Source organism: Felis catus, chromosome E1 (assembly GCF_018350175.1).
Source record: "Felis catus isolate Fca126 chromosome E1, F.catus_Fca126_mat1.0, whole genome shotgun sequence".
Taxonomy (NCBI): Eukaryota; Metazoa; Chordata; class Mammalia; order Carnivora; family Felidae; genus Felis; species Felis catus.
The window spans coordinates 18,835,318-18,855,765 of record NC_058381.1 but is presented as its reverse complement, the minus strand read 5'-3'; the positions used below and the strand labels follow the sequence as shown (position 1 = coordinate 18,855,765).

Sequence of the window (20,448 nt, the reverse complement as noted above, 5' to 3'; positions counted from 1 at the left end):
GGTCTCAACCTATTGATAGAATGATGCTGTGGGCTAGAAATGGCTGGCCGCTCACCTGACCCCATACCGCTTGGGTGAGCATCCCCCAGATGTTTCCCCATTAGAGTGGTTGTGGTGGCTGAACCAGCCTTTCTGCTTCTTAAATGACTGCAAGATGCACCTCAGCACCAACCCTCAGGGAACTTAGAAAACCCAAGGTCTCTGACTCACAAGTCCTGGAGGGTCCACGGCACACGAGGGCCACTCGGGGAGGCTGTAGGGAGAGAAAGCGAGCGAGCATGAGCACAGATGTGGAGTCCTGCCTTTATTGGGATCTAATGGGGGGTTGTTGGAAGGGAATGGGGGTGCAGTATGGAAAAGCAGGCTTGCTCAGGGCTTGTCGAGGTTTCCCCAAGGCTTTCTAAAAGGGGAACTTCATGAATGCGGGCCACCCGGGTGCTAGAAGCTAGAAGCTGTCCCATAGCTGTCGATGCCTTTACTCGAGGCGGACGTCTTTGAAATGGACACCTCGGCAGTCAGACGCTTAAGGTCAGGCACTTTTCCTTAGCGGCCTCACCATTTCACATGCTTGCCAGCCGGGCCCCAGGCTCCTTCCTCCTCATCTGCCTCAGCACCTGTCATCTCCTGGTTCTTTGACAGTGGCCATCCTCATGGGTGGGAGACGGCGGACGCCTATTTTGAACAGATCCTTTGGTCTACAACGCAGGGAACGGAGAGCCTCAGACAAGCATCCAGGACCTTGAACAACAGAGCTCCGAAGGAACGTTCCCAAGGGCTGCCTCTCGCCACCTGGGAATGGGTGGCAGGCACCGCGCGGCGACGTGGAGCTGCCAAGGTCGACTGGGACCTGGCACAGTCTTAATTTTTTTTTTAATGTTTATTTGGTTTTGAGAGAGAGACAGAGAGCAAGTGGGGGAGGGACAGAGAGATGAGGGAGACACAGAATCCGAAACAGGCTCCAGGCTCCGAGCTGTCAGCACAGAGCCCAACGCGGGGCTCGAAGTAACGGACCGCGAGATCGTGACCTGAGCCCAAGTCGGACCCTCAACCAACCGAGCCACCCAGGCGCCCCACAGCACATCTGATTTCTTGCACTCAACCACGAGGTTCGCTGCCGTCGTTCCTTTTTTTTTTTTTTTTTTTTTGGCAGTAGGCTAGTCCATTGTATGAATGCATTTTTCCTTTTTGCTGTTGGTGAACCATTGTGTGGTTTCCAGTTTGGGGCTGGGAGGAGCAAAGCCGTCATGAACGCATGCATGTGCTTTCATTTCTTTCAGGTACATATCTAGGAGTAGACTGACCGGGACACAGGAGAGGCAGATATTTGACTTTATTACAGTCCATCAAGGAGTTTTCCAAAGTTGTATTCTTTCATACTCCAATCTGCAGTGAATATTCCAATCTAACATCCAGTTCCATAGCCAATCAATGATGAAATTCTCCTGGTGTCCCTGGTGTCCCCGAAAGGATCCCAGAGACCTTCCCTTCCTTTCCTGCCCCTCCTTCCTGCTCCAACTGTTGTCTGCCCCTTATATTTGGTCATATTCTGATTGATCCAGGAATATAATGGGGACGGAGGGTGGGCAGGGGGGACATGTGGGCTCAGTCTCTGGGAGCATCTCAGAGAAGTCAGTCTTTGCAAATTCTGGAGCATCTAGGCGAGGTGCAAGAGGAAGAGAGGCCCAGAGCTGCGCACGGCCCCAGGGCAACCTCTACCCAGCCGGTGCCCGGATGACCCTTAACCACTCTTCCAGGCTTGACCGTGGCCCCTCTCCCTAGCACAGTGCAGGGACCCACATGGCTCCAGGTAAGTTTACTGTCACCTCCCCCCACCCCATCCTCTGACAGCCTATCCTGCTGGTCTCTGCTTCAGTCAGTCATTTCCCTTCACTAGGTACTAAAGCCACTCGAATGCAGTTTATTTCATATGTCTCCAACCGTCTTGTCACTTGGAATGTTCTATTATGTCCAAGACTTGTCCTCTTTCCGTTATAAAGCCCAGGGGGAAAAGGGGAGGGGAGAAGAGACGAAAGAAATAAAGAGAGGGGATCTGAAGCTCCCGGGGCACCAGTACAGCCTAGGATAACAATTTCCATTATCACGTCCTCTATTTGAAGAACATTTCTTTCTAATTTTTAAAAATGTTTTATTTGTTTTTGACTGGGGGGTTGGGGCAGAGAGAGAAGGAGACACAAGGTCCAAAGCAGGCTCCAGACTCCGAGGGGTCAGCACAGAGCCCGGTGCGGGGCTCGAACTCCCAAACCGTAAGATCATGACCTGAGCCTAAGTCGGATGCATAACCGACTGAGCCACTCAGGCTCAGAAAAACATTTCTTTCTACGTGATTGTGTTTTAATATGAGGAGTGGAATTTGTATTTATATGTTTATTTTATTTTGAGAGAGAGAGAGAGAGAGAGAGAGAGAGTACAAGTGGGGGAGGGGCAGAGAGAGAGAGGGAGAGAGAGAGAGAATCCCAAGCAGACTCGACGCTCATCACAGAGCCAACACGGGCTCGATCTCACGACTGAGAGATCATGACCCGAGCTGAGGCCAAGAGTCCAGCACTTAACCAGTCGAGCACCCAGGCGTTCCAGGAATAGAATTTTGAGAGGGAGAAATACTTTTTTGAGAACCCAGGTGTCCTATAGCTCGGGTGGCCGCTGGTGAGCTGTGTGATTGTGGGCGTGTCCCTTAGACTCTGAGCGTCAGTTTCTCTGTGTGCAAGTGGGTAGAAGCAGGCCTTCCCCCACCGCCCCGTGCACGGGCGATGCCCGGCACAGCCCCGCTGTTTTCTGGGGAGACACGGCCACACGCTCATGGACAGTGTCCTCTAGAAACTTGCTATGTCAGTGAGGTCAGGCTCTTTGAATCTGTCTGAACCAAACACAAGTGGTTTGTTGGAGTGGAGCACAGGAGAGAGGAAGGGCAAAGGTCACTGAGGTGAGGAGTGTCTGCTCCCTCCTCCCTCAGTGTACCCCCAGCCCTCCCGCAACACCCTCCCTTTCTCTTTTTCTCCAGACCACTTCCTCTTGCCTCTGGCTCCTCCCTACTGAGTAACTGTAGGTTTGCTTCACTTTCTATTTCCTGGCTATCTCCTCCCAGTGCAGAGAACTGACTGCCTGGCTGGCCGTGGAGAGCAGCAAGGGCCACACGGGCAGTGGAGAGATGGCCTTAAGCACCTCCCAGCCTCCCTACCTGAACCCGGTGAGTTCTGGGGCTGAGGGCATGGCTGGTGCTGGCATGGGATGGCCCCGGCTGAGCCGGCCGCCTCCGCCAGGAGGAAACAGCGCTGGGTCTGTGGGGAAATGACCCGTGGGTTGCAGCAGGCGGAGGGCAGGTGTCCCGAAGAGGACACGAGGCAAAGAGCAGAAAGCCGGGAGGGGCAGTCCCAGCACACCCCATGCCGGTCTCCCTTGCATCTCCGGACTGGACTGGCGGGCTGATAACCACCAGGATTCATGCCTCTGACAAAGGTTCACGGAGCTCCCCTGGGAGCCCGTCCTAGGGATTCATGCCTCTTCGACAAATGTCCTAGGTGCGGGAAGTGCGGGGAGGGGGAAGATGGGGGGGGCAGGTATAATAGCGAGAAGAGTGACGGTTTGTATGTTCACGGGGCAGCGAGCAGGGCTCCCGGGGGAGGAAAACAGCCCAGCGCGGCGGTTAAGGGCGCTTACTTTGGAGATGGCCTCCCTGGGTCCAGCCATTTTACTAGCTGGGGGGCCTCAGGCAAGTTACTTTTACCTCTCTGGGCCTCAATTTCCACGTCTGTAAAAGGGGATCATCTTCGGGCTCACCTCCCAGGGCTGGGTAAGGATTAGGGAGGTAGCACATCTAAAGTGTGGCCACAGTGCCTGGCACACCGTAGGGAGGGGGCTTTGGAAGTGTTTTGTATTATTAGGAGTCTGGAGGCAGCAGGGGAGGCTTTCCGGGGGAGGTGTCTGCTCCCTGAGGGGTGAGTTAGCAAGGCAGAGGCAGGCCAAGGGTGTGTGCAGAGGGGCCATCTTGGGAGCGAGAGGGGAGTGGGGCTGTCCCTGCAGAGCGGGGCCCAGGGGGCTCCCTCCAACCTTTGGCCACATGTGAGTAGACTCCGTCTGCCCGTGGCCTTGTTTAAACCCTGTGAGTCTTACGACCCCCACAGCAGACGTGGGAAACAGAGGAGCTGAGGCCACTTGCCAAATGTCCCCAGATGATAAGTGGCAACTAAGGGAGGTGCCTTGACTTACCCCCAGAAGAGAGAGGTGCCCACAGAGAGAGAGCAATTAACAGGGGAAGGCAGGCAAGCAGCAGGGCCCAGGAGGCCCAGGAGGCTTCGCAGGAGCCCCTCTGGGCCTTGGCCAAGAGCTTCCGGAGGGGCTGGGCTGATAGCCTGACAGAGGCTGCGGGGCAGGGGTGGGGGGAGGGGAGGTGTCGCTGGAGGAAGCTGGGCCTGGCTCCAGTTAGCTGGCCCTCCATGGGGCTCTCAGTGTCAAAATGTGTCACTTCGGGCTCATTCTCCATCAGATGAGAGATCCCAGAGGTCCTCACAGGCCCCGACATTTCATGATTCCGGTGGCTAGTTTTTACTTGCCAATCCTTGCATTCGAGGGTTTCAGATGAGAAGGAGAATCTTCCTGCGGGCAACAGTGAGTTAAAACAGGGCCTTGGAGTCCGAACGAGAAAGAGGATGGGTGCAGTCCCCACAGGCACCAGGAAAACCTGCCCGTCCCACAGGGGTGCCCTCTCCCAAGTGGCCCTCTGACGTCCAGCCGTGGGAACGTTGCTTCCTCCCAAGGGTGGCAGGAAGGTCCCGCGGCCCAGCTGTTCTGAGGAGCCAAACGCCATGAGGGCCGCCTTGGGAATCTGGCCCCCCGTCTCCTGCCCACTCCCCACATGCCTCACCTGACCAGCCGTGTGCTGGGATTCAGACCCCATGCTTGTCACCAGCTGAGTGGCCTTGGGCAAACTGCCAAATCTTTTGTGCCTCAGTTTCCTCTGTAAAAGTGGCACTCAGAGTGGAAGGAAGGTCAGCCACCAGAGGGGCCTCAGAACCTGTAGGGCAATGGCTCCCTTTGGCCGAAAGTCTCCCGCCGCCTCCTGCCAGTGAGCCCTCTGGTGACCCTGGGCCTCCTCCAGAAGGCAGCTGCCGAGGCCGGCAGGTAGAGCCTGGTTCTTCCAGATCAGAAGAGGAGGAGAAAGTCCTCAGCCTCCAGGCACAGCCAGGAGCCGGAGAGCAAGTTCTGACCCAGCAGAGTCACATCCTGATGCAAACAGCTGCCATTGTCAAAGGCCTGTGAACCAAGGGGCTTTCGTGTGTGGCAGTGTGTGGCATCTCATCGAATCCTCTCACGAGCACGGTCAGGTTGGTGCTATTGTCCCACTGTCCTGAGGAGGGACCTGGGGCACAGACAGATCAAGTGACTTGCCCAGTAGGAGAGCTGTTACCACAAGGAGGCACTGTCTTTGGGACCATAAATCCAAGAGTTCTCTCTCTCTCTCTCTCTCTCTCTCTCTCTCTCTCTCTCTCTCATGCGCATGCACGGGTCCAAATTCCACAACAGACTTGGCCCACCAGGCCTAAAACGATACAGATTTGTTCTCTTACAGTTCTGGAGGGCAGAAATCCAAAAATACAGGCTTCAGGGGAGAAGCTCTCCTCGTCTTCTCCAGCTTCTGGAAGCTGCCTGCCTACCGCGGCTGGGGTTCCCTCCATCTTCATGGCCAGGAGCTTCTTGCTTCTGTCGTCACACCTCCTACCACTAACTCTGTCCTCCTGCCTCTCTCTTTGAGGTCCCTGTGATGACATTGGGTCCACCCAGCTAATCTAGGATAAACTCCCCCATCTCAAGATCTGTAACTGAATCACATCTTTCAAATCCCCATGTGCTTCATAAGGTGACATACGGGAGCCACAGAGTCCAGGGATTGGAACGTAGACGTTCGGGGCAGCGGGGAAGGCGTAGTAATTATTCAACCCACCGGACCTCGTCGGAGTCAGCCAGTATTGTCAGTTTCTTTGAATCCATCCACAGATATTCTATGCATAATAGGAGATGAGGTTTTGGGGGTGACAGTGGGGTTCGTGGGGTCCGGAGCCGACGGCCAAGAAAGAATTCCCGAAGACGTCTTTGGTGCAGAAAGGTGATTTTATTGCAGCACGGGGACAGGATCTGCGGGCAGGAGTTGTTGCCCCAGGACTATGAAGAGACACCTGTTATATACTATGGGGTTGGGGGAGGTAGAGTCCAGGGGAAGTTTCCACTGAGATTTTCAAATGCTAGAGACTCATGGGATACTGGAGGCCTACGTATTGTCCAGCTAAGGTGGTTCTTCCCTCTAGCAAGACAGTAGGGAGTCTCTGGAGCAACATTTCACTCCGCCAGCCTCAAGTATTCGTCAGTGGGCTGCAGGTTATAAGGAAATTGAGTTTTATCTGCCATTTCCTTCTGCCTGTGTTCCCTACATCACTGTGGAGGGTGATGGAGGGTGACTATGATCTCTATCAGTTAATCATTAGTTTTTTCCTTTTCCTTTGTTCTTAGGCAGCCAGGAGTCCCTGAGGAATATCACACATATCCCACGGGGTGGGGGGAGGGCAGTGTTTGGGACCTGCCAGCTTGCCTTCTGCTCCCTCATCAATAAGTAAATGCATGTATATGGCCTCCCACCCTGTTCTTTTCTACAAATGGGGTCATTTCGTATCAGTTCTCAAAGAATTCCCTTCTTCCCCTTCCTTTTTTTGTGGAGGCTACATCGAACCCATTTACTTCACCATCATCCTCTTGCTGAACTTTTCTTTCCAATCCTTTGCTGTAACAATGCTGCGGTTGAATAGCCTTGTCTGCAAAGTTGTACTCCATTTAAAATAATCTTGGTTTTCGGAATTTGGGGACACCATTTAAGACACATTGAAAGCTCAAAACCTTTCTGGGGACATCGTTGCTTAGGATTAACCTGTGCTGCCGCGTCCCCACGATCTCACCCTCCCTTCTGTGCGCTGATAAACCCACCTAACCACACTCTGCTTTTAGTTCTTCACACTTTAGTGTGGATGTGCTTAAGTGAAGGACGCATGCTTGCCAGGAGTATTTTTTTCTTTTCTATCTCTTTTTTTAATGTGTATTTGTTTTTGAGAGAGAGAAAGAGCACGAGCAGGGGAGGGACAGAAAGAGAGGGAGACACAGAATCCGAAGCAGGCTCCAGGCTCTGAGCTGTCAGCACAGAGCCTGACACGGGGCTCAAACTCACAAACCGCAAGATCATAACCTGAGCAGAAGTCAGATGCTTAACTGATTGAGCCACCCAGGCGCCCCTCTCTCTCTCTCTTTTTTTTTTTAATGCTTATTTATTTTTGAGAGAGGGAGAGAGCACAAGCGGGGGAAGGCGGAGAGAGAGGGTGAGAGAGAGAATCCCAAGCAGGCTTCGCGAGGCCAGCACAGAGCCCGACTGGGGGCTCGATCTCGTGAACTGCACGACCCTGACCTGAGCCGAAACCAAGAGCCCCAGACGCTTAACCAACTGAGCCACCCAGGTGCCCCCAAAATCATTTTTAAAGAATTCTCCCCCCAGAACTTAGAACGTTTTACAGAAAAGAAAATCCAGATTTCTGTCTTCTAAAAATTTGGGAGCTCTGCCGGCACAGGGCATGGGTGGTGATCACTGGTTAGAGCTGAACGCACACTGCCCTGTTAGATGAGGGAGGCGACGTCTAGTTTGTAATACTCCCCTCCAGTCCCTCTCGCCTATCGCCTTACCTGGACATCTCACTCACACATATCACCGGCCTGGCTCCTGTAAGCATTTCATTTTTGCAAGGAACTGACCTAGGGGAGAAGTTAGAGAAGGTGTGAACAACTTAACAAGTGTGAAAATTGACGGGGAGCTAGATGTCTCTCCCAGTCTAATGCAGGTTATACAACCACATTAGTTAAGAGGGATTCTGGAGTTAGGCTTTGACAGTTGAGAAATAACCAGTTTGGGGTTTCGCTCAGAGAGCCCAACATCGAAGAAGGGGGGCGGTAGAGAGACACCTGCTAGGTGCCAGCTTCTCCCGCAGACTTTTTCTTAATCATCAGACTGACACAGAAGGGGGGGATTTATCCCTCTGTTTACAGATGAGGAAACTGAGGCAAAGAGACGTTCAATAAGCTTCCCAAGGCCACTCAGGTAATGAGCCAAAGAATTAGCATTCAGACCTGGAGTATGTCTGGCTCTGAAAGGAGGCGTGCCTCACCATAACCGTTGGTCCTTTAAAGTGGCCCAGGAATGAGAATTTGACAAAGCTGGTGCTGAGGGGCCCTAGGAGGAGGACTCCGGAGGCTGCCGAGGGCCCGAGGAAAGGAACGGGGAGCCGAAAAGCAGAAGTAGAAGAGGGGGCTGCCCCATGGCTGCAGAGAGCATCTGAGGAGAGGCGCTACCTGAGGTGGCTGGAAGGGCAAAGGTCATGGTCACCATGGTTCTATGGGTGGGGAGGGCAGGAGCCGGGGAGGATGCGTTCTTCCTGGCCCTGTCAGGCAAGTGGAAGGTTTATCCTCTAGAATGGGTGGTCTCTTTTGGTCCTTTGGGCCTCCTGAGTCCCCAGGCAGGGCTCTGGGGCCTTTGCTAGGAGCTTAACCTGGGGTCCAGCGCTCCCATCACTCCTTCCTCCCATCACTGGCTCCTTCCCATCTCGGGGCCATGTACATGTTACTTCCTCTTAGAAGTTGTCACTTTCAGACTCTCAAGGGAGGCCAGCACCCCATCACGTCGTCTCAGAGCCCCAGAGCCTCCCTATCACGATCTTAGAATGTGTGTGGAACTATCTGGACTCAGATCTGCTCCCTCACAGGCCCGGAGGATCCATGAGGCTGACACACCCAGGCGCCTCTAGCAAGTGCTGGGGGGACCAGACGGAGGTGGGCCCACTGACTGACCTGCCTCTTCTCCCTACAGATCATCCCCTTCTCTGGGAAAATCCAGGGGGGTCTCCAGGATGGACTTAAAATCACTCTCACTGGGAACGTTCTTTACTACAATGGAACCAGGTACCTGGAACTGTTTTTTTTTTTCTCTCTAGCCTCACCCCTTGGCAAACCATGGCCCCTGTCAGCTCAGGTGGGTTCGCCCTACACCCTCGGAGACGCTTGTGCCTGGCTCGGGGGATCCCGGGTGATCTGTGTGACACCACTGTCATCTGCCCGTAGCGTCTGGGCACCATTAACAGAGATTCCCTATAGACATCGGGGTGACAGGAGCTCATAGTCTAAGGAGGGAGGCAGGCCAGCCCAGAAGCAGATGATTTTGTTTGTTCTGGGATCGAACTTTCTACACCATAACTGAGTGGCAAAAATATCACTTCCTTTATTTCCTGAACTTGCCCTTAAGTACTTTGGAGCCCTCATCTGGCTGATACAGAAATATTGAAACTTGCCATCAAATGCAAGTCGCTGTCAGTGTCAAGGTCTTTTCTGGAAAATACTAAGTCAATCCAAAACACAAACACCATCTAAGTGCTGTTTCCCACCACCCCCCTCCTTCCCAAGGAGGGATTTCTGGGAACCGGGAGGCGGGGAGGCACTCGACTTCTCAGAGGCTGGAGGCCCTTCGGAAGCTCGGGCGGCCCTGGCTGGCCTCTGCTGTGGTCCAGCTTCTCGCCCACTTTGCACGGGGCCTGTGTACATGGGGGCTGTTTCCTGAGGTCCACGGTGCCCACGGGAGCCCGTCTGGACCCGCGGCCTCTCTCGGAAGCCTTTCCGCCTCAATCCCCAATGTCTCTTGCTCACTGTGGTCCTCTCTCTCACCACCTGGCACGGGTTCTGGGACCTCCTGGACCCACCTTCACGTCGCTCCCAGGCCGGGCCCTACCTCAGCTCGGCATCTAGACTCTAGATGACTTCCTCCGCCACCGTTTCCCTGCCCAGGTGGACATGGTCGCGCCGACTGTGGGACTTGTCCCAGAGCCCTGAGCGCCCCCAAGAGGCGGCTCTGAGGGAAGGGAGGCACCAGGATCCCCCTAAACCCTGCCAGCAGGGAACTTCGGGACCTCACCTCTGAACTTCCCTTCTTTCTCTCTCCCTCTCCCTCTGCCTACCCCTCCCCTGGCACCAGGATGGCTTTCTACTCCCATCCTGTCTAACAGAGACTGTCCCACGTCTTCCTGCAAAGCTTCTGCACGCAGGAGTTTTCGCTTTCGCTTTCGTTTTCTTTTCTTTTTTTTTTACATTTATTTATTTTTGAGAGACAGAAACAGAGCATGAGTGGGGGAGGGGCAGAGAGAGAGGGAGGCATAGAATCTGAAGCAGGCTCCAGGCTCTGGGCGGTCAGCACAGAGCCCGACATGGGGCTCGCACCCGTGAACTGTAACGTGGTGACCTGAGCCGAAGTCGGACGCTTACCTGACTGAGCCAGCCAGGGGCCCCGAGGCAGAAATTTTCTAAGAGCTCCTCCAGCAAGAAATCAAGCGGCCTCTGCAGGAATTTAATAGAATGACTCTCAAGGGCCGCTTCTGGGCTTGGTGCAGAGCCCGGCACTGTGGGGGATGTGGATGACAGGAGAGCACTGTGCGTTAGCTGGGGAGACCGGAGTGACCCCGAGAAGCAGGCGGCGGACCACGCTGGTGCGCTGAGCTCAGGGAAGGCTGCGTGCGGACAGAGACGCCTCGGAGGAGGAGCCTCAGGCTGGAACTTGGTTGTAGGACCTGAGGGAGCTCTGTCTGCGAAGAGACAGAACAAATGTTTACTGTGTCCCTTCTGGGAACCAGGCTCCTTGGAAGGTTCTTCGTTTTAATCCCTCACCTCGGAGCCATAGGCTGTACCCAAAGGCGGTTTTGATAGTGAGAGGCTGCTTCGGAGGAGAGAGGCAGGAATGGAAATGGACTTGGGTGGGGTTTTCCAGGACACCGCCTCATTAAGCATCCCCAAAGGAAGTAACTCACCTCCCTGGTGATGGTGACGAGGGTAGTGTGGTTCAGAACCGTCACAAATGACGAGCAGTGTAGAGCTGGGGTCTGGGTCCAGACCTGCTGACTTCGGGGCCACCACTCCGCACATCATGTGTGGGACGCACGCCAACCTCCAGTGAGAGACAGAGAGCTACTGCTTACTCTGTGCCTTAGAAACCAGCTCTGGAGGCCTATTCCCTCAATTCTGCATCGCCTTTGAATTGGTTTTCCTCTTTCCCAACTGAGCTGATGGGGGCTGGCCTCCGAGTATCCACTTGGCATGAAAGCGTCCACTATTTTTGTTTACCCGTGTTCTACGTATTTTTAGAAAATCATACCGTAAGGGCAGCATGCAACAATTGCACAAACACACACGAAGTCCAAGCTGGGTGGACAGAGAGGATGGCAACAAACTAAGGATGGGTCCAAACCTGCCATGCAGGTTGTATGCAAGTTCGCAGACAGACCAAGTCAAGGGCGTGAGCCCCCCTCCCCCCACTTGGCAATAAACCAGGCTTCGGAATCTCTTTCTGCCTAGGTTTGCTGTGAACTTTCATTCCGGCCCCAGCGACAATGACATTGCCTTCCACTTCAACCCACGGTTCGAAGAGGGCGGGTATGTGGTCTGCAACACAAAGCAGAACGGATGCTGGGGGCCAGAGGAGAGGAAGATGCATATGCCTTTCCAGATGGGGAACCCATTTGAGCTCTGCTTCCTGGTGGACAGCTACAATTTCAAGGTGAGAAGCGGCCCCCCTCGCCTGCCTTCCCACCGCCTCCTTCCCCTCCCTCCCGGCCCTATCAGGTGCGGTGAGCAGCCATCAGAAGTCACGTGAGCTTTTAAATGGTCACGTGAGCAATGCCATTATACAGATGGCAGGACGTTTGCCTTGTAAGAACGTTAGCGATGGCCACAGTCTGCTCACACACCTTCACCTGCACATCTACAGGGACACCTGTTGCTGCTTTTACTCAGGAAATAGGAACTAGGTAAATCACCATGGCGCTTTTGGGCCTTGCGGGTCTTTAAAGTTCTAGTTCATTCCATTCCTTTGCTGTAGGCTTTCCTCCCCTGCAGGTCCCTGCTAACGTTTGGTTTTTGCTAATATTGTTGCAGCCTTTGTCCGGGTTCCGCCAATGGCTTAGTTTTACATGGTGTTGCAAATTACGTAAGCAGAGTAGTGTCTCTGGGCTTGGGAGACAGGTGGGGGGTGAGTGTCCCCGTGTCTGTCCTTCTCTGTGCGAGCATGGATGTTCCCGTCCCCTCAGTGTACAACCTGCCTCTCCCCTGCTCCCCATGAACATGCTTATGCATATTTAAACACCTCAATGAGCTAACATTAGAAAGATAAACTGATTGAGGCACCTAGGTGGTTCGGTTGGTTAAGCATCCGACTTCAGCCCAGGTCATGATCTCATGGTTCGTGAGTTCGAGCCCCACGTTGGGCTCTGTACTGACAGCTCGGAGCCTGGAGCCTGCTTCCGATTCTGTGTCTCTCTCTCTCTCTCTCTGCCCCTCCCCCACCCGTGCGTGCTCTCCCTCTCAAAAATAAACATTAAAAAAAATTAAAAAAAAAAAAAAGGTAAACTGATTGCAATAAACAAATGACTGTAAGAACTAAAAAGCCCAGTAGAGCCCAGTAGGGACTGGGTTCCGATGCACTTTGGATCATAGGCCGTGTTCTTACAACTGGCACAGCTCTGAAGGCTGGTGTCCCTGACCCCTGGGGGACAGATGTGAAAACCAAACACAGGTCTTAATTCCTGGGAGCAGGGGTTCAGGTCCCCCGCCCTGGCCTGAGACCACTGTTCTGGAATGTGCACTTGTCTTCACAGGTGACAGTGAACGGGAGCCATTTTGTGCAGTACTCACACCGTGTGCCCTTCCACCGTGTGGACACCCTCTCCATCAGCGGTGCTGTGCACCTGTCCTACATCGGCTTCCAGGTCAGAATGTCCCTTTGGCACCTGTCTCAGGGCTGAGTGCAGGGCCCAGTCTAGCTGCACGTCGGCCCTGCTGGGAGGGCCCAATGGTAGCAGCCAGTGTCCTACCCAGGTGACTCTGGGAGCACACCTCCAGCTCCCCTGTCCTGTCCTTTCCTTCTGTGTTACTCACTGTCTTTGTCCAGAACCCTTGTCTCAGTCTCCCAGACACTCTGGCCACCGCTCTCTGTCACTGTCTATTTCCACCATGCTTAGGAGGCCACGTGGCTCTAGAAAAGAACCCAGGCTTGGGAATCCAACTGAATCTAGCTCAGATGCCTAGCTCTGCCATTATCACCAGCTGTGAGATCTTAGACAAGCAACTGTGCCTCTCCCAGCCTCAGTTTCCCCATCTGTGGAAGGGGCGTAGCCACTGCTGCCCCATGAGTTATTGGGTGAATTCAGTGAGCTCACAAGACGGCCTGCCTGGGACCACGCCAGGGTCTATTGGCCCCTCTCCGTGTGTCAACATTTTCGAACGTGTTGCCAGCATCTAAAAGGCCAGGAGAAGAAGTTTTGCATTCTGGAAGTGGGTGGTGGTGACGGATGTATGACAGTGCCAATGTACTTAATGCCGCTGGAACCATACACTTAAAGTTGGTTGAGATGGTAAATTCACACGTGTGTCACCACAATTAAAGGGGAAAAAAAAAAGGTGAGGAAAAAAAAAGCCAGGATTTCTGGCTTTTTTGAAAACTGGGAGGATGGGGTATGCTGGGCGCACGTTCCCTCAGGGCCCCAGGAGGCTGAGGGGCACCGCTGTCACCATTTTTGGTCCTGGTGCTCCCTGAGTTGAGAAGAGCACACAGCAGGCCCTCCATGGGTCCAAGCTCCTCTCTCTCTCGTCCTAATCTCTCACATTCCCTCCCTACCCGACTCTTTCCCCATGGGCCTGGGGAAGAGAGCAGGGGAGGGGAAGGGAGGGCGAAGGAGAAAGACGGAGGAGGGTGGGGGAGGGTGGGGCAGGAGCTCGCTGGCCTGCTGTCCCTCACTGGAGCCGAATCCTCCCTCTGCCTCTCTGCATGATCCTGAACACCCTCCCCGGCCTGCCTGGCTTCCTCCCTCTGGCCCAGGCCCCTGCCTGTCTGACCTTCCTTGGCTCCATGAATGCTTCTCTTCATGCCTTGGTGCCTTTTGTTTTAACAGAACATGCGAGCAACCCCTATGCAGCCTGCCTTCTCCACGGTGCAGTTCTCCCAGACTGCCTGTTTCCCACCCAGGCCCAAAGGGCGAAAGCCAAAAGTGAGTTCAATGTGGAGGCCTTGGAGGCCGAGCGAGCGCTCATCAGGAAGGACAGAGGCTCCGAGAGGCTGGTTCCAGCAGGCGGGCCCCATGATGCCTCCCCAAAGCTTCCCTGTCTCCACCACACCACCTGGCCCAGAGCTGGGGACCTGGGAGTCGGCCTTCCTTCCCCTCCTTAGTATGCCTGCATCGCACCCACACCTCTCCCTCCCGAAGCCACTGCCTTTCTTGGGCCAGGCCGTCTGACCCTTGACTGCAAGGACCGGGCTCTAGTTCCCCACTCACCCCGCCCACTGCGGCAGTGACCTCCCTACACCTACACAGGCGACTGCGTCCTCTCCCTGCTTAAAAATCCTAAAGGCTGCAAACCCTTCTAAAATAAAGCCTTAAATTCCTGGCAGGATGTGCAGAAACCACCCTGCTCCCACCCCAGTCCTGCCCCAGCCCACCTCCTGGCCACACCCCTTCCCCCATGAAGCTTAGGCAGCCTCCACTGCTCACTTGAGGCTATCTGGGGCCACATGCTTTTTGCACCTGCAATCCTGGTGCTGAAAACACCCTGGGCCACCTCAGCCCCAGCCGACCTCTAACAGCCCTTCACTGCTCTGCTTAAATGTCACTCTTCAAGGGCATCTTTGCTGCTTGGAACATCGTTGGATGTCCCCCCCCCCCACCCCAGTGTCCCCATGGACTTTGTATATATCTGTGCTATGCCAATTACCACGTCCTGTTGTAACTGTGCCTACGTATCTGTCCCTGTCCCTCCACCCCCTCCTTCCCTACACCCACAAGCCCCTTGTGGGCTGGGACTGTGGGTCGTTCATTTGTGTATCCCCAGCACTTAGCCTAGCATCTGGGCAAGCAGTAGGGGCTCGGTGCATGTGGAGTGTGATTTGTACAGCCAGCAGAAGGGGAGACCAGCCAGGGCAAGAAGGGTCTGCTGGGTGGGGACAGGGTCTAGGACAGGAAGGGAAGCATGGCCTGGCCCCTCCTTCGAGCACCGGAGCAGCGGGGGCTGAAGAAGGGGTGCCTCTCTACCCAGGCTTTCTGTGGCCCATCGCGGTACAGACAGGGCATGCGCCTCGCGCCCCGCTGACTTCAGGACCGGGCAAGCTTCAGGGAGTCTTGCAGGGCAGCCCGACTTTGGCTCTGGCCTGGGGACGACGGGGTGTGGTAGATACAATCAGCCAAAACCGAGTAGCAGTTTGGATTTTATCACTTACTACTGGGAGGAGCTTGGGCAAGTTGCTTAACCTTTCTGACCCAGCTGCCTCGCTAGCGAAACAGGAGCCGAGGGTGCCTCCCTTGTAAAAGTGTCAAAGCCAGAGCCTGGCACACAGCCGGCCTTCACTAAGTGGTTGACCTTACGGATGAAATAGGGCACCGGAAGTAGTGGTTTTGCCTCGGGGAGGGAAGGGAAGCTGTACGGTCTCTCTGCGACCCATCCTCTTCTCCCTCTGGAGGAGCCAATGCGGATGTTCCCCAACCTGACCGTACCCCCAACCCTGGCTGTACCCCCCAACCCCGGTGGGCCTGGGATGGTGGAGGAGGCTCGCTCTGGAAGGCTTGCTAGGGAGCAGGAAGGAGGTGAGTGTGAGTCTGGGGAGGTATTTCTCACTCCACTTGCCGCCAGTGTCTCACCCTCGTGAAACACCAACGTCAACTACTGTTTGATTTTTCTCCTCCCCTTCAGTCTCCAGGCATTTGGCAGGCCAACGCGGCTCCCATTGTAAGTCTCTGGATTTCTCCCATCCTCTTAATTTTGCTTCTTCCGGTGGGTTCAAAGGAGGAGGCAGGCTGGGCACCGGGCCTCTCCCACGGGGAGGCCACCCCGGGCCGTCTGCCTGGCTGTCGTGGGGGGTGGGGGGGAGGGTGGAAGCAGGGCAAGGGGGTTGGCTGGCCCTCGTGAATTGGGAAACACCTTGAATTGCCCCCTGTCTGCTCAAGCCCCTGCCCTTTTCTGTGAGCGGCCACAGGAGACCGAGGCCACACATCCACTCGTTCCTCTCGTAGAGCGAGGCCGTGCCACATAAAGTCCCCTGAGGAGAAAGACGAGCCACAGGCCACAAGCACAGCCATATTTCTTCTCCAAGTAGAAGAAACCTTTGCCCCTACCTCACCCCCTTGAGAGAAGATACCCCTCCATCCGCCAGTTTCGGGGGATCTGGCGGGGGCCATTGGGCTGCTTACGCGCTCAAGATGGAGTCACCTCATGGGGGTTAAGTGATGCCCTCTGGTGGCAGCTGGTGGTCTTGACGCCGCGGAGAGCCGGTTCAAATCTGGATTTCTTTCTTCCAGACTCAAACTGTCATCCACACCATGCAGAGCGCCCCCGGACAGATGTTCCCTGTAAGTTTGAAAGCTCGGGTCAGATCACGGCCCCACCGTGTGCCCCTTCACCAAGGACTGAATTCTCTAGTCCCAGAGGCAGGAAGGAAGTGCAGCAAAGAGGATAGAGTTTTGGGGGGTTGGGCCTTCTGCTCGGGAGGCACATGAGTAAAATGCCCCTGGGGACGGCAAAGATTCTGGAGCGGGTTTCTCAGGGACCAGCAAAAAAAAACTGGTCCTGCTGTCCCTGAGAGGGGAGTGCAGCGGTCCCAGCATGTGGGTATGAGACTCTGCGTCCTGAGGACCAGCCCCTGGCATGTCACCGCGAGTCACAGGCTTAAGCTGCTGCTGCTTCTCCCGCCCCGGGCACAAATCAGATGGGAGGCCTGGATTTAGTGCGGCTACCTGCAGGCAGGCGGCCATGATGTCAGGGAACATGGCAAGAAGTTTCGCCAAGGCTGACTTGAGAAGGCGAAGCCGAGAGGCCAGGGGCCTCTGGAATGTGGGGGTCCCATGTGGGTGTGCACTCCCAAACCAAACTTCCTGGTCTCTTTCAACAGAACCCCGTCATCCCACCTATGGCGTACCCCAACCCAACCTACGTAAGTGGTTTCTCTGGGAGGGGCGGACGCCTTGTTCAAGTAGGGCAGGGTGGGAGGTGAGGGGCGGCTTACAAAATTAAGGCAACCCTTTAGTAAGCTAACGTTTGAAAACATCCAAGTGAATTAGAAGGCTGTTGAAAGGAGCTGTCACCTTTAAAACTGTCCCTTCGACATGAGCATAGGCTAGGGCCTTCCCCTCAGCCCAAGCATCCTATGGCATCCGGCCAAAGCTCTTTTTATGACAACTGGAGCCCGTTACTTTGAGCAATGCTGGAAAGTTTTCCGTTGGCATTTACTGAACCAAGTGAGGATATTACGGAGTTCTTTCTTGAAAATATATTACTCTCAGAAGTGGCCGTCAAACTCAGCTGACAGTCCATATTCATGGAAATTGGCGCAAAGCCCCCCCTGCGACTGACCTGTCCCCTCTCCTCCTGATAGTCGATGCCTTTCTTCACCTCCATCCCGGGTGGGCTGTACCCCTCCAAGAGCATCATCGTGTCTGGCACCGTCCTGCCCAGTGCCCAGAGGTAAGCCAGGGCCCTCAAGAAGGCTCTCAAGGTCCTCTGGTCGTCCCCCCCTGGCTCTGGGCAGGCTGGGAGGGGTAGGGACTCAGAGCTCAGTGGGCAGAAGAGGTTCATGGGAGCTGCCCGTGCCCAGGTTCCACATCAACCTGCGCTGTGGGAGTGACATCGCCTTCCACCTGAACCCCCGTTTCGACGAGAACACCGTGGTCCGCAACACACAGGTCAACGGCTCTTGGGGGTCCGAGGAGCGAAGCCTGCCCCGAAAAATGCCTTTTGTCCGAGGCCAGAGCTTCTCGGTAAGATGCCGCGGCCAGAGCACAGAGGGGGTCCACGGGCAAACAAAGCAGGGCGTGGAGGGCGTCTGGGGACACCTTGAAAGATGTGGGAGCTGAGGCCTCTGGGGTGAAGCCTGGGCCTAGAAGAACAGAACGTGCCCCACAGATGGCTGCTATTACTGTTTTCCTCGTACTGTCCCACATAGGGTGGGTGGTGGTGCCTCTGCTCGCCAGTGAAGGGACAGGCTCACAGGTGCAGGTTACTCGCCTGAGGTCACACAGCCAGTAAGTGCCAGGTGGGGCCCAAGCACGGGTCATTCATTTACCTCTCACTCATTCAACAATCCTGGACAGGTCATTGGAAATAACAACTGGTCTGTGCAGAGAGCAAAACAGACTAATGGGATCGAGTGAGCCCTGGGGCAGGGGCCACGCTGCCCCTGATGGGGACAGCTGTCAGAGGGGGCCCTAGTGCAGCTGAGACCTCAGAAGAAGCCCGCCTCACAAAGATCTGAGGGGGCATTCCTGGTGGGCGGCAGAGGGGGCAGCTATTCCCGCAAAGGTAGAGTCAGGGGCATGGTCTGTCTAGGGACAGGGAGGCCAGGGGCTTCTGGCCAAAGTGACAACAGAAAGGTGTGGGTGGTGAGGCTGGAGGCCCGATCACACAGGGCAGGTGTTCTCGGCCCCACCTACGCATTCGGTTCACCTGGCCCCATCCCAGCCTGGACATCTTATCTTAAAATATGCCATGATACTCCTCACCCAGGCTTGGAGGTGACTGACGTAGGGCCTTGAGAGCTGTGGGAAGAAGTTTGGATTTCAGTGCAGCGTGCTGTTATGTTTCAAGCCAGAGAGCAGTATGCATGGATTCATAGGTAGCTGTGTGACTTTGAGCAAGTGACTTCACTGCTCCGGGCCTCAGTTTTCTCATCTAAAAAATGGGGCTAATATGGAGCGCCTGGGTGGCTCAGCGTGTGGGTTCAGCGTCCAACTTTGGCTCAGGTGGTGATCTCGCGGCTTGTGAGTTCAAGCCCCAGTTGTGCTGACAGCTCAGAGCCTGGAGCCTGCTTCAGATTCCGCGTCTTCTTCTCTCTCTGCCCCTCCCCCGCTTGCGCATGTGCACTCTCTCAAAAACATTACCAGAAAAATGTTTTTAACGGGGCTAATAATAATATCAGTCTCATAGAGATGTTAGAATGAAATGAAATAATGTCTGTGACAGCCTTAGGACAGTGCCCAGGGCACAGTAAGTGTGCCGGAAGTGTCAGCTGTCCTGGTGACGTTTTCACAGACGTGGTCTCGCTGCCTCCGGGAGCACATGTGGGGTGGGAAGCACAAGTCAGGAGGCTGCACTGCGGGGGTGCGGGCATGGAGGCTGGCTGGGTGCCGGCCACTAGGGACATGGATGGCACAGGCCAGTGTTCCTACCCCTGGAGGCTCGGGGTCAGTGGGAGAGTGGGGGTAGGGTGGGCGACACGGCCTGAGGGGCATCTGACCAGGTGGGGGAAGGCAGGGGAGGCTTGCTGGTTGGGGAGAAGCCACCTGTAAGGGTGCAGGGGGGCAGCGTGGCGAGCACAGAGGAAGGGGGAGCGGGGTATGTAAAGGCACAAGGGGAAGAACAGGAGGCGTGTGGAGGGAAGGGTGGGCTCCCCCAGGTGGGCTGAAGGCAGGCGTGAGACTTGCTTCATGTTTGAGGAAGGCAGGTAGGTGGTGGGAGACGTGAGCCTGCATTTAGGGTTGAGGACTTTCCAAGAGGAGTGCAAATAACGTGGCCTCCATGCAGGTGTGGATCATGTGTGAAGGCCACTGCCTCAAGGTGTCCGTGGACGGTCAGCACCTGCTTGAATACTGCCACCGCCTGAAGAACCTGCCTGCCATCAACAGCCTGGAGGTGGCGGGTGACATCCAGCTGACCCATGTGCAGACATAGGCGGGCTCCCTGGCCCTGGGGGTAAGGGAAGGGGCGTGCTGCTGTTCGGATCTGCTCCTCACCTCCACCTTCCCTGTCCCTGCCCGGGCCTTTCCAGCCACCTGACGATCTGGGGACTTTTCTGGAGAGACTGTGTCCTTGTCTGGCTCTGCTTCCGGCTGCAGCCAGCCTGGAGGGGAGGAGGGCAGCTGGCGGTGGGTGGGGGGGCGGCACCTTCCTCAGAGCAGTACCTGGGGCTCCAGCAGCCGCCCCAGTCCTGCCGTCTGAGGAGAGGGGGGTGGTCCCCACAGGTTAAGCCCTATGTTCAGTCCCCTTGGCAGAAAGGGAGAGCCCAAGATCCCAGACCAGGCCTGCACCCCATCTGCCCCTCTGTCACACTCCCTACCCCCTGCCCCCCAGTCAACTCCGCCTCAGCCCCAAGCCGTTCATTCTAGTGGGAAGCTGTGTTCTGGGCCCCTCCCCTTTCTCCTACCTTTGACCTTGCCTTGCACCCAGCTCCCACCCTCCCTGCTCCTGGAAAGATACCCTGAGGACACTCCCCTGATCTCCACCAGCCAGCAGGTCCTTTCCCAGCTTCCTTCAAAGAAAGACAAACGCTTATGGGCACCTGTGCATGGGCTCACTGTGGTTATTGAATGTGTCTGAGACATTCTGGAGTCTCTGAAG

General features: G+C 55.4%; 1 protein-coding gene across 3 annotated transcripts; it reads left to right on the top strand.

Moving 5' to 3' along the window:
* Nucleotides 1-3,047: 3,047 nt before the first annotated feature.
* On the top strand, nt 3,048-20,394 carry LGALS9 (galectin 9). 3 transcript variants are annotated; one of them, XM_003996522.4, is made up of 11 exons: nt 3,048-3,205; nt 8,909-9,000; nt 11,434-11,635; nt 12,732-12,842; nt 14,025-14,120; nt 15,814-15,849; nt 16,419-16,469; nt 17,009-17,050; nt 17,492-17,580; nt 17,711-17,873; nt 19,636-20,394. In XM_003996522.4, exons 1-11 carry the CDS (start codon nt 3,167-3,169, stop codon nt 19,780-19,782), a joined length of 1,068 nt encoding a protein of 355 aa, XP_003996571.1. In that variant the 5' UTR covers nt 3,048-3,166; the 3' UTR covers nt 19,783-20,394. The 3 variants fall into 3 exon arrangements, with proteins under 3 accessions (XP_003996571.1, XP_003996572.1, XP_019673053.1); XM_003996523.6 differs by lacking the exon at nt 14,025-14,120; XM_019817494.3 differs by lacking the exons at nt 14,025-14,120; nt 17,711-17,873.
* The last annotated feature ends 54 nt before the right edge of the window (nt 20,395-20,448 follow it).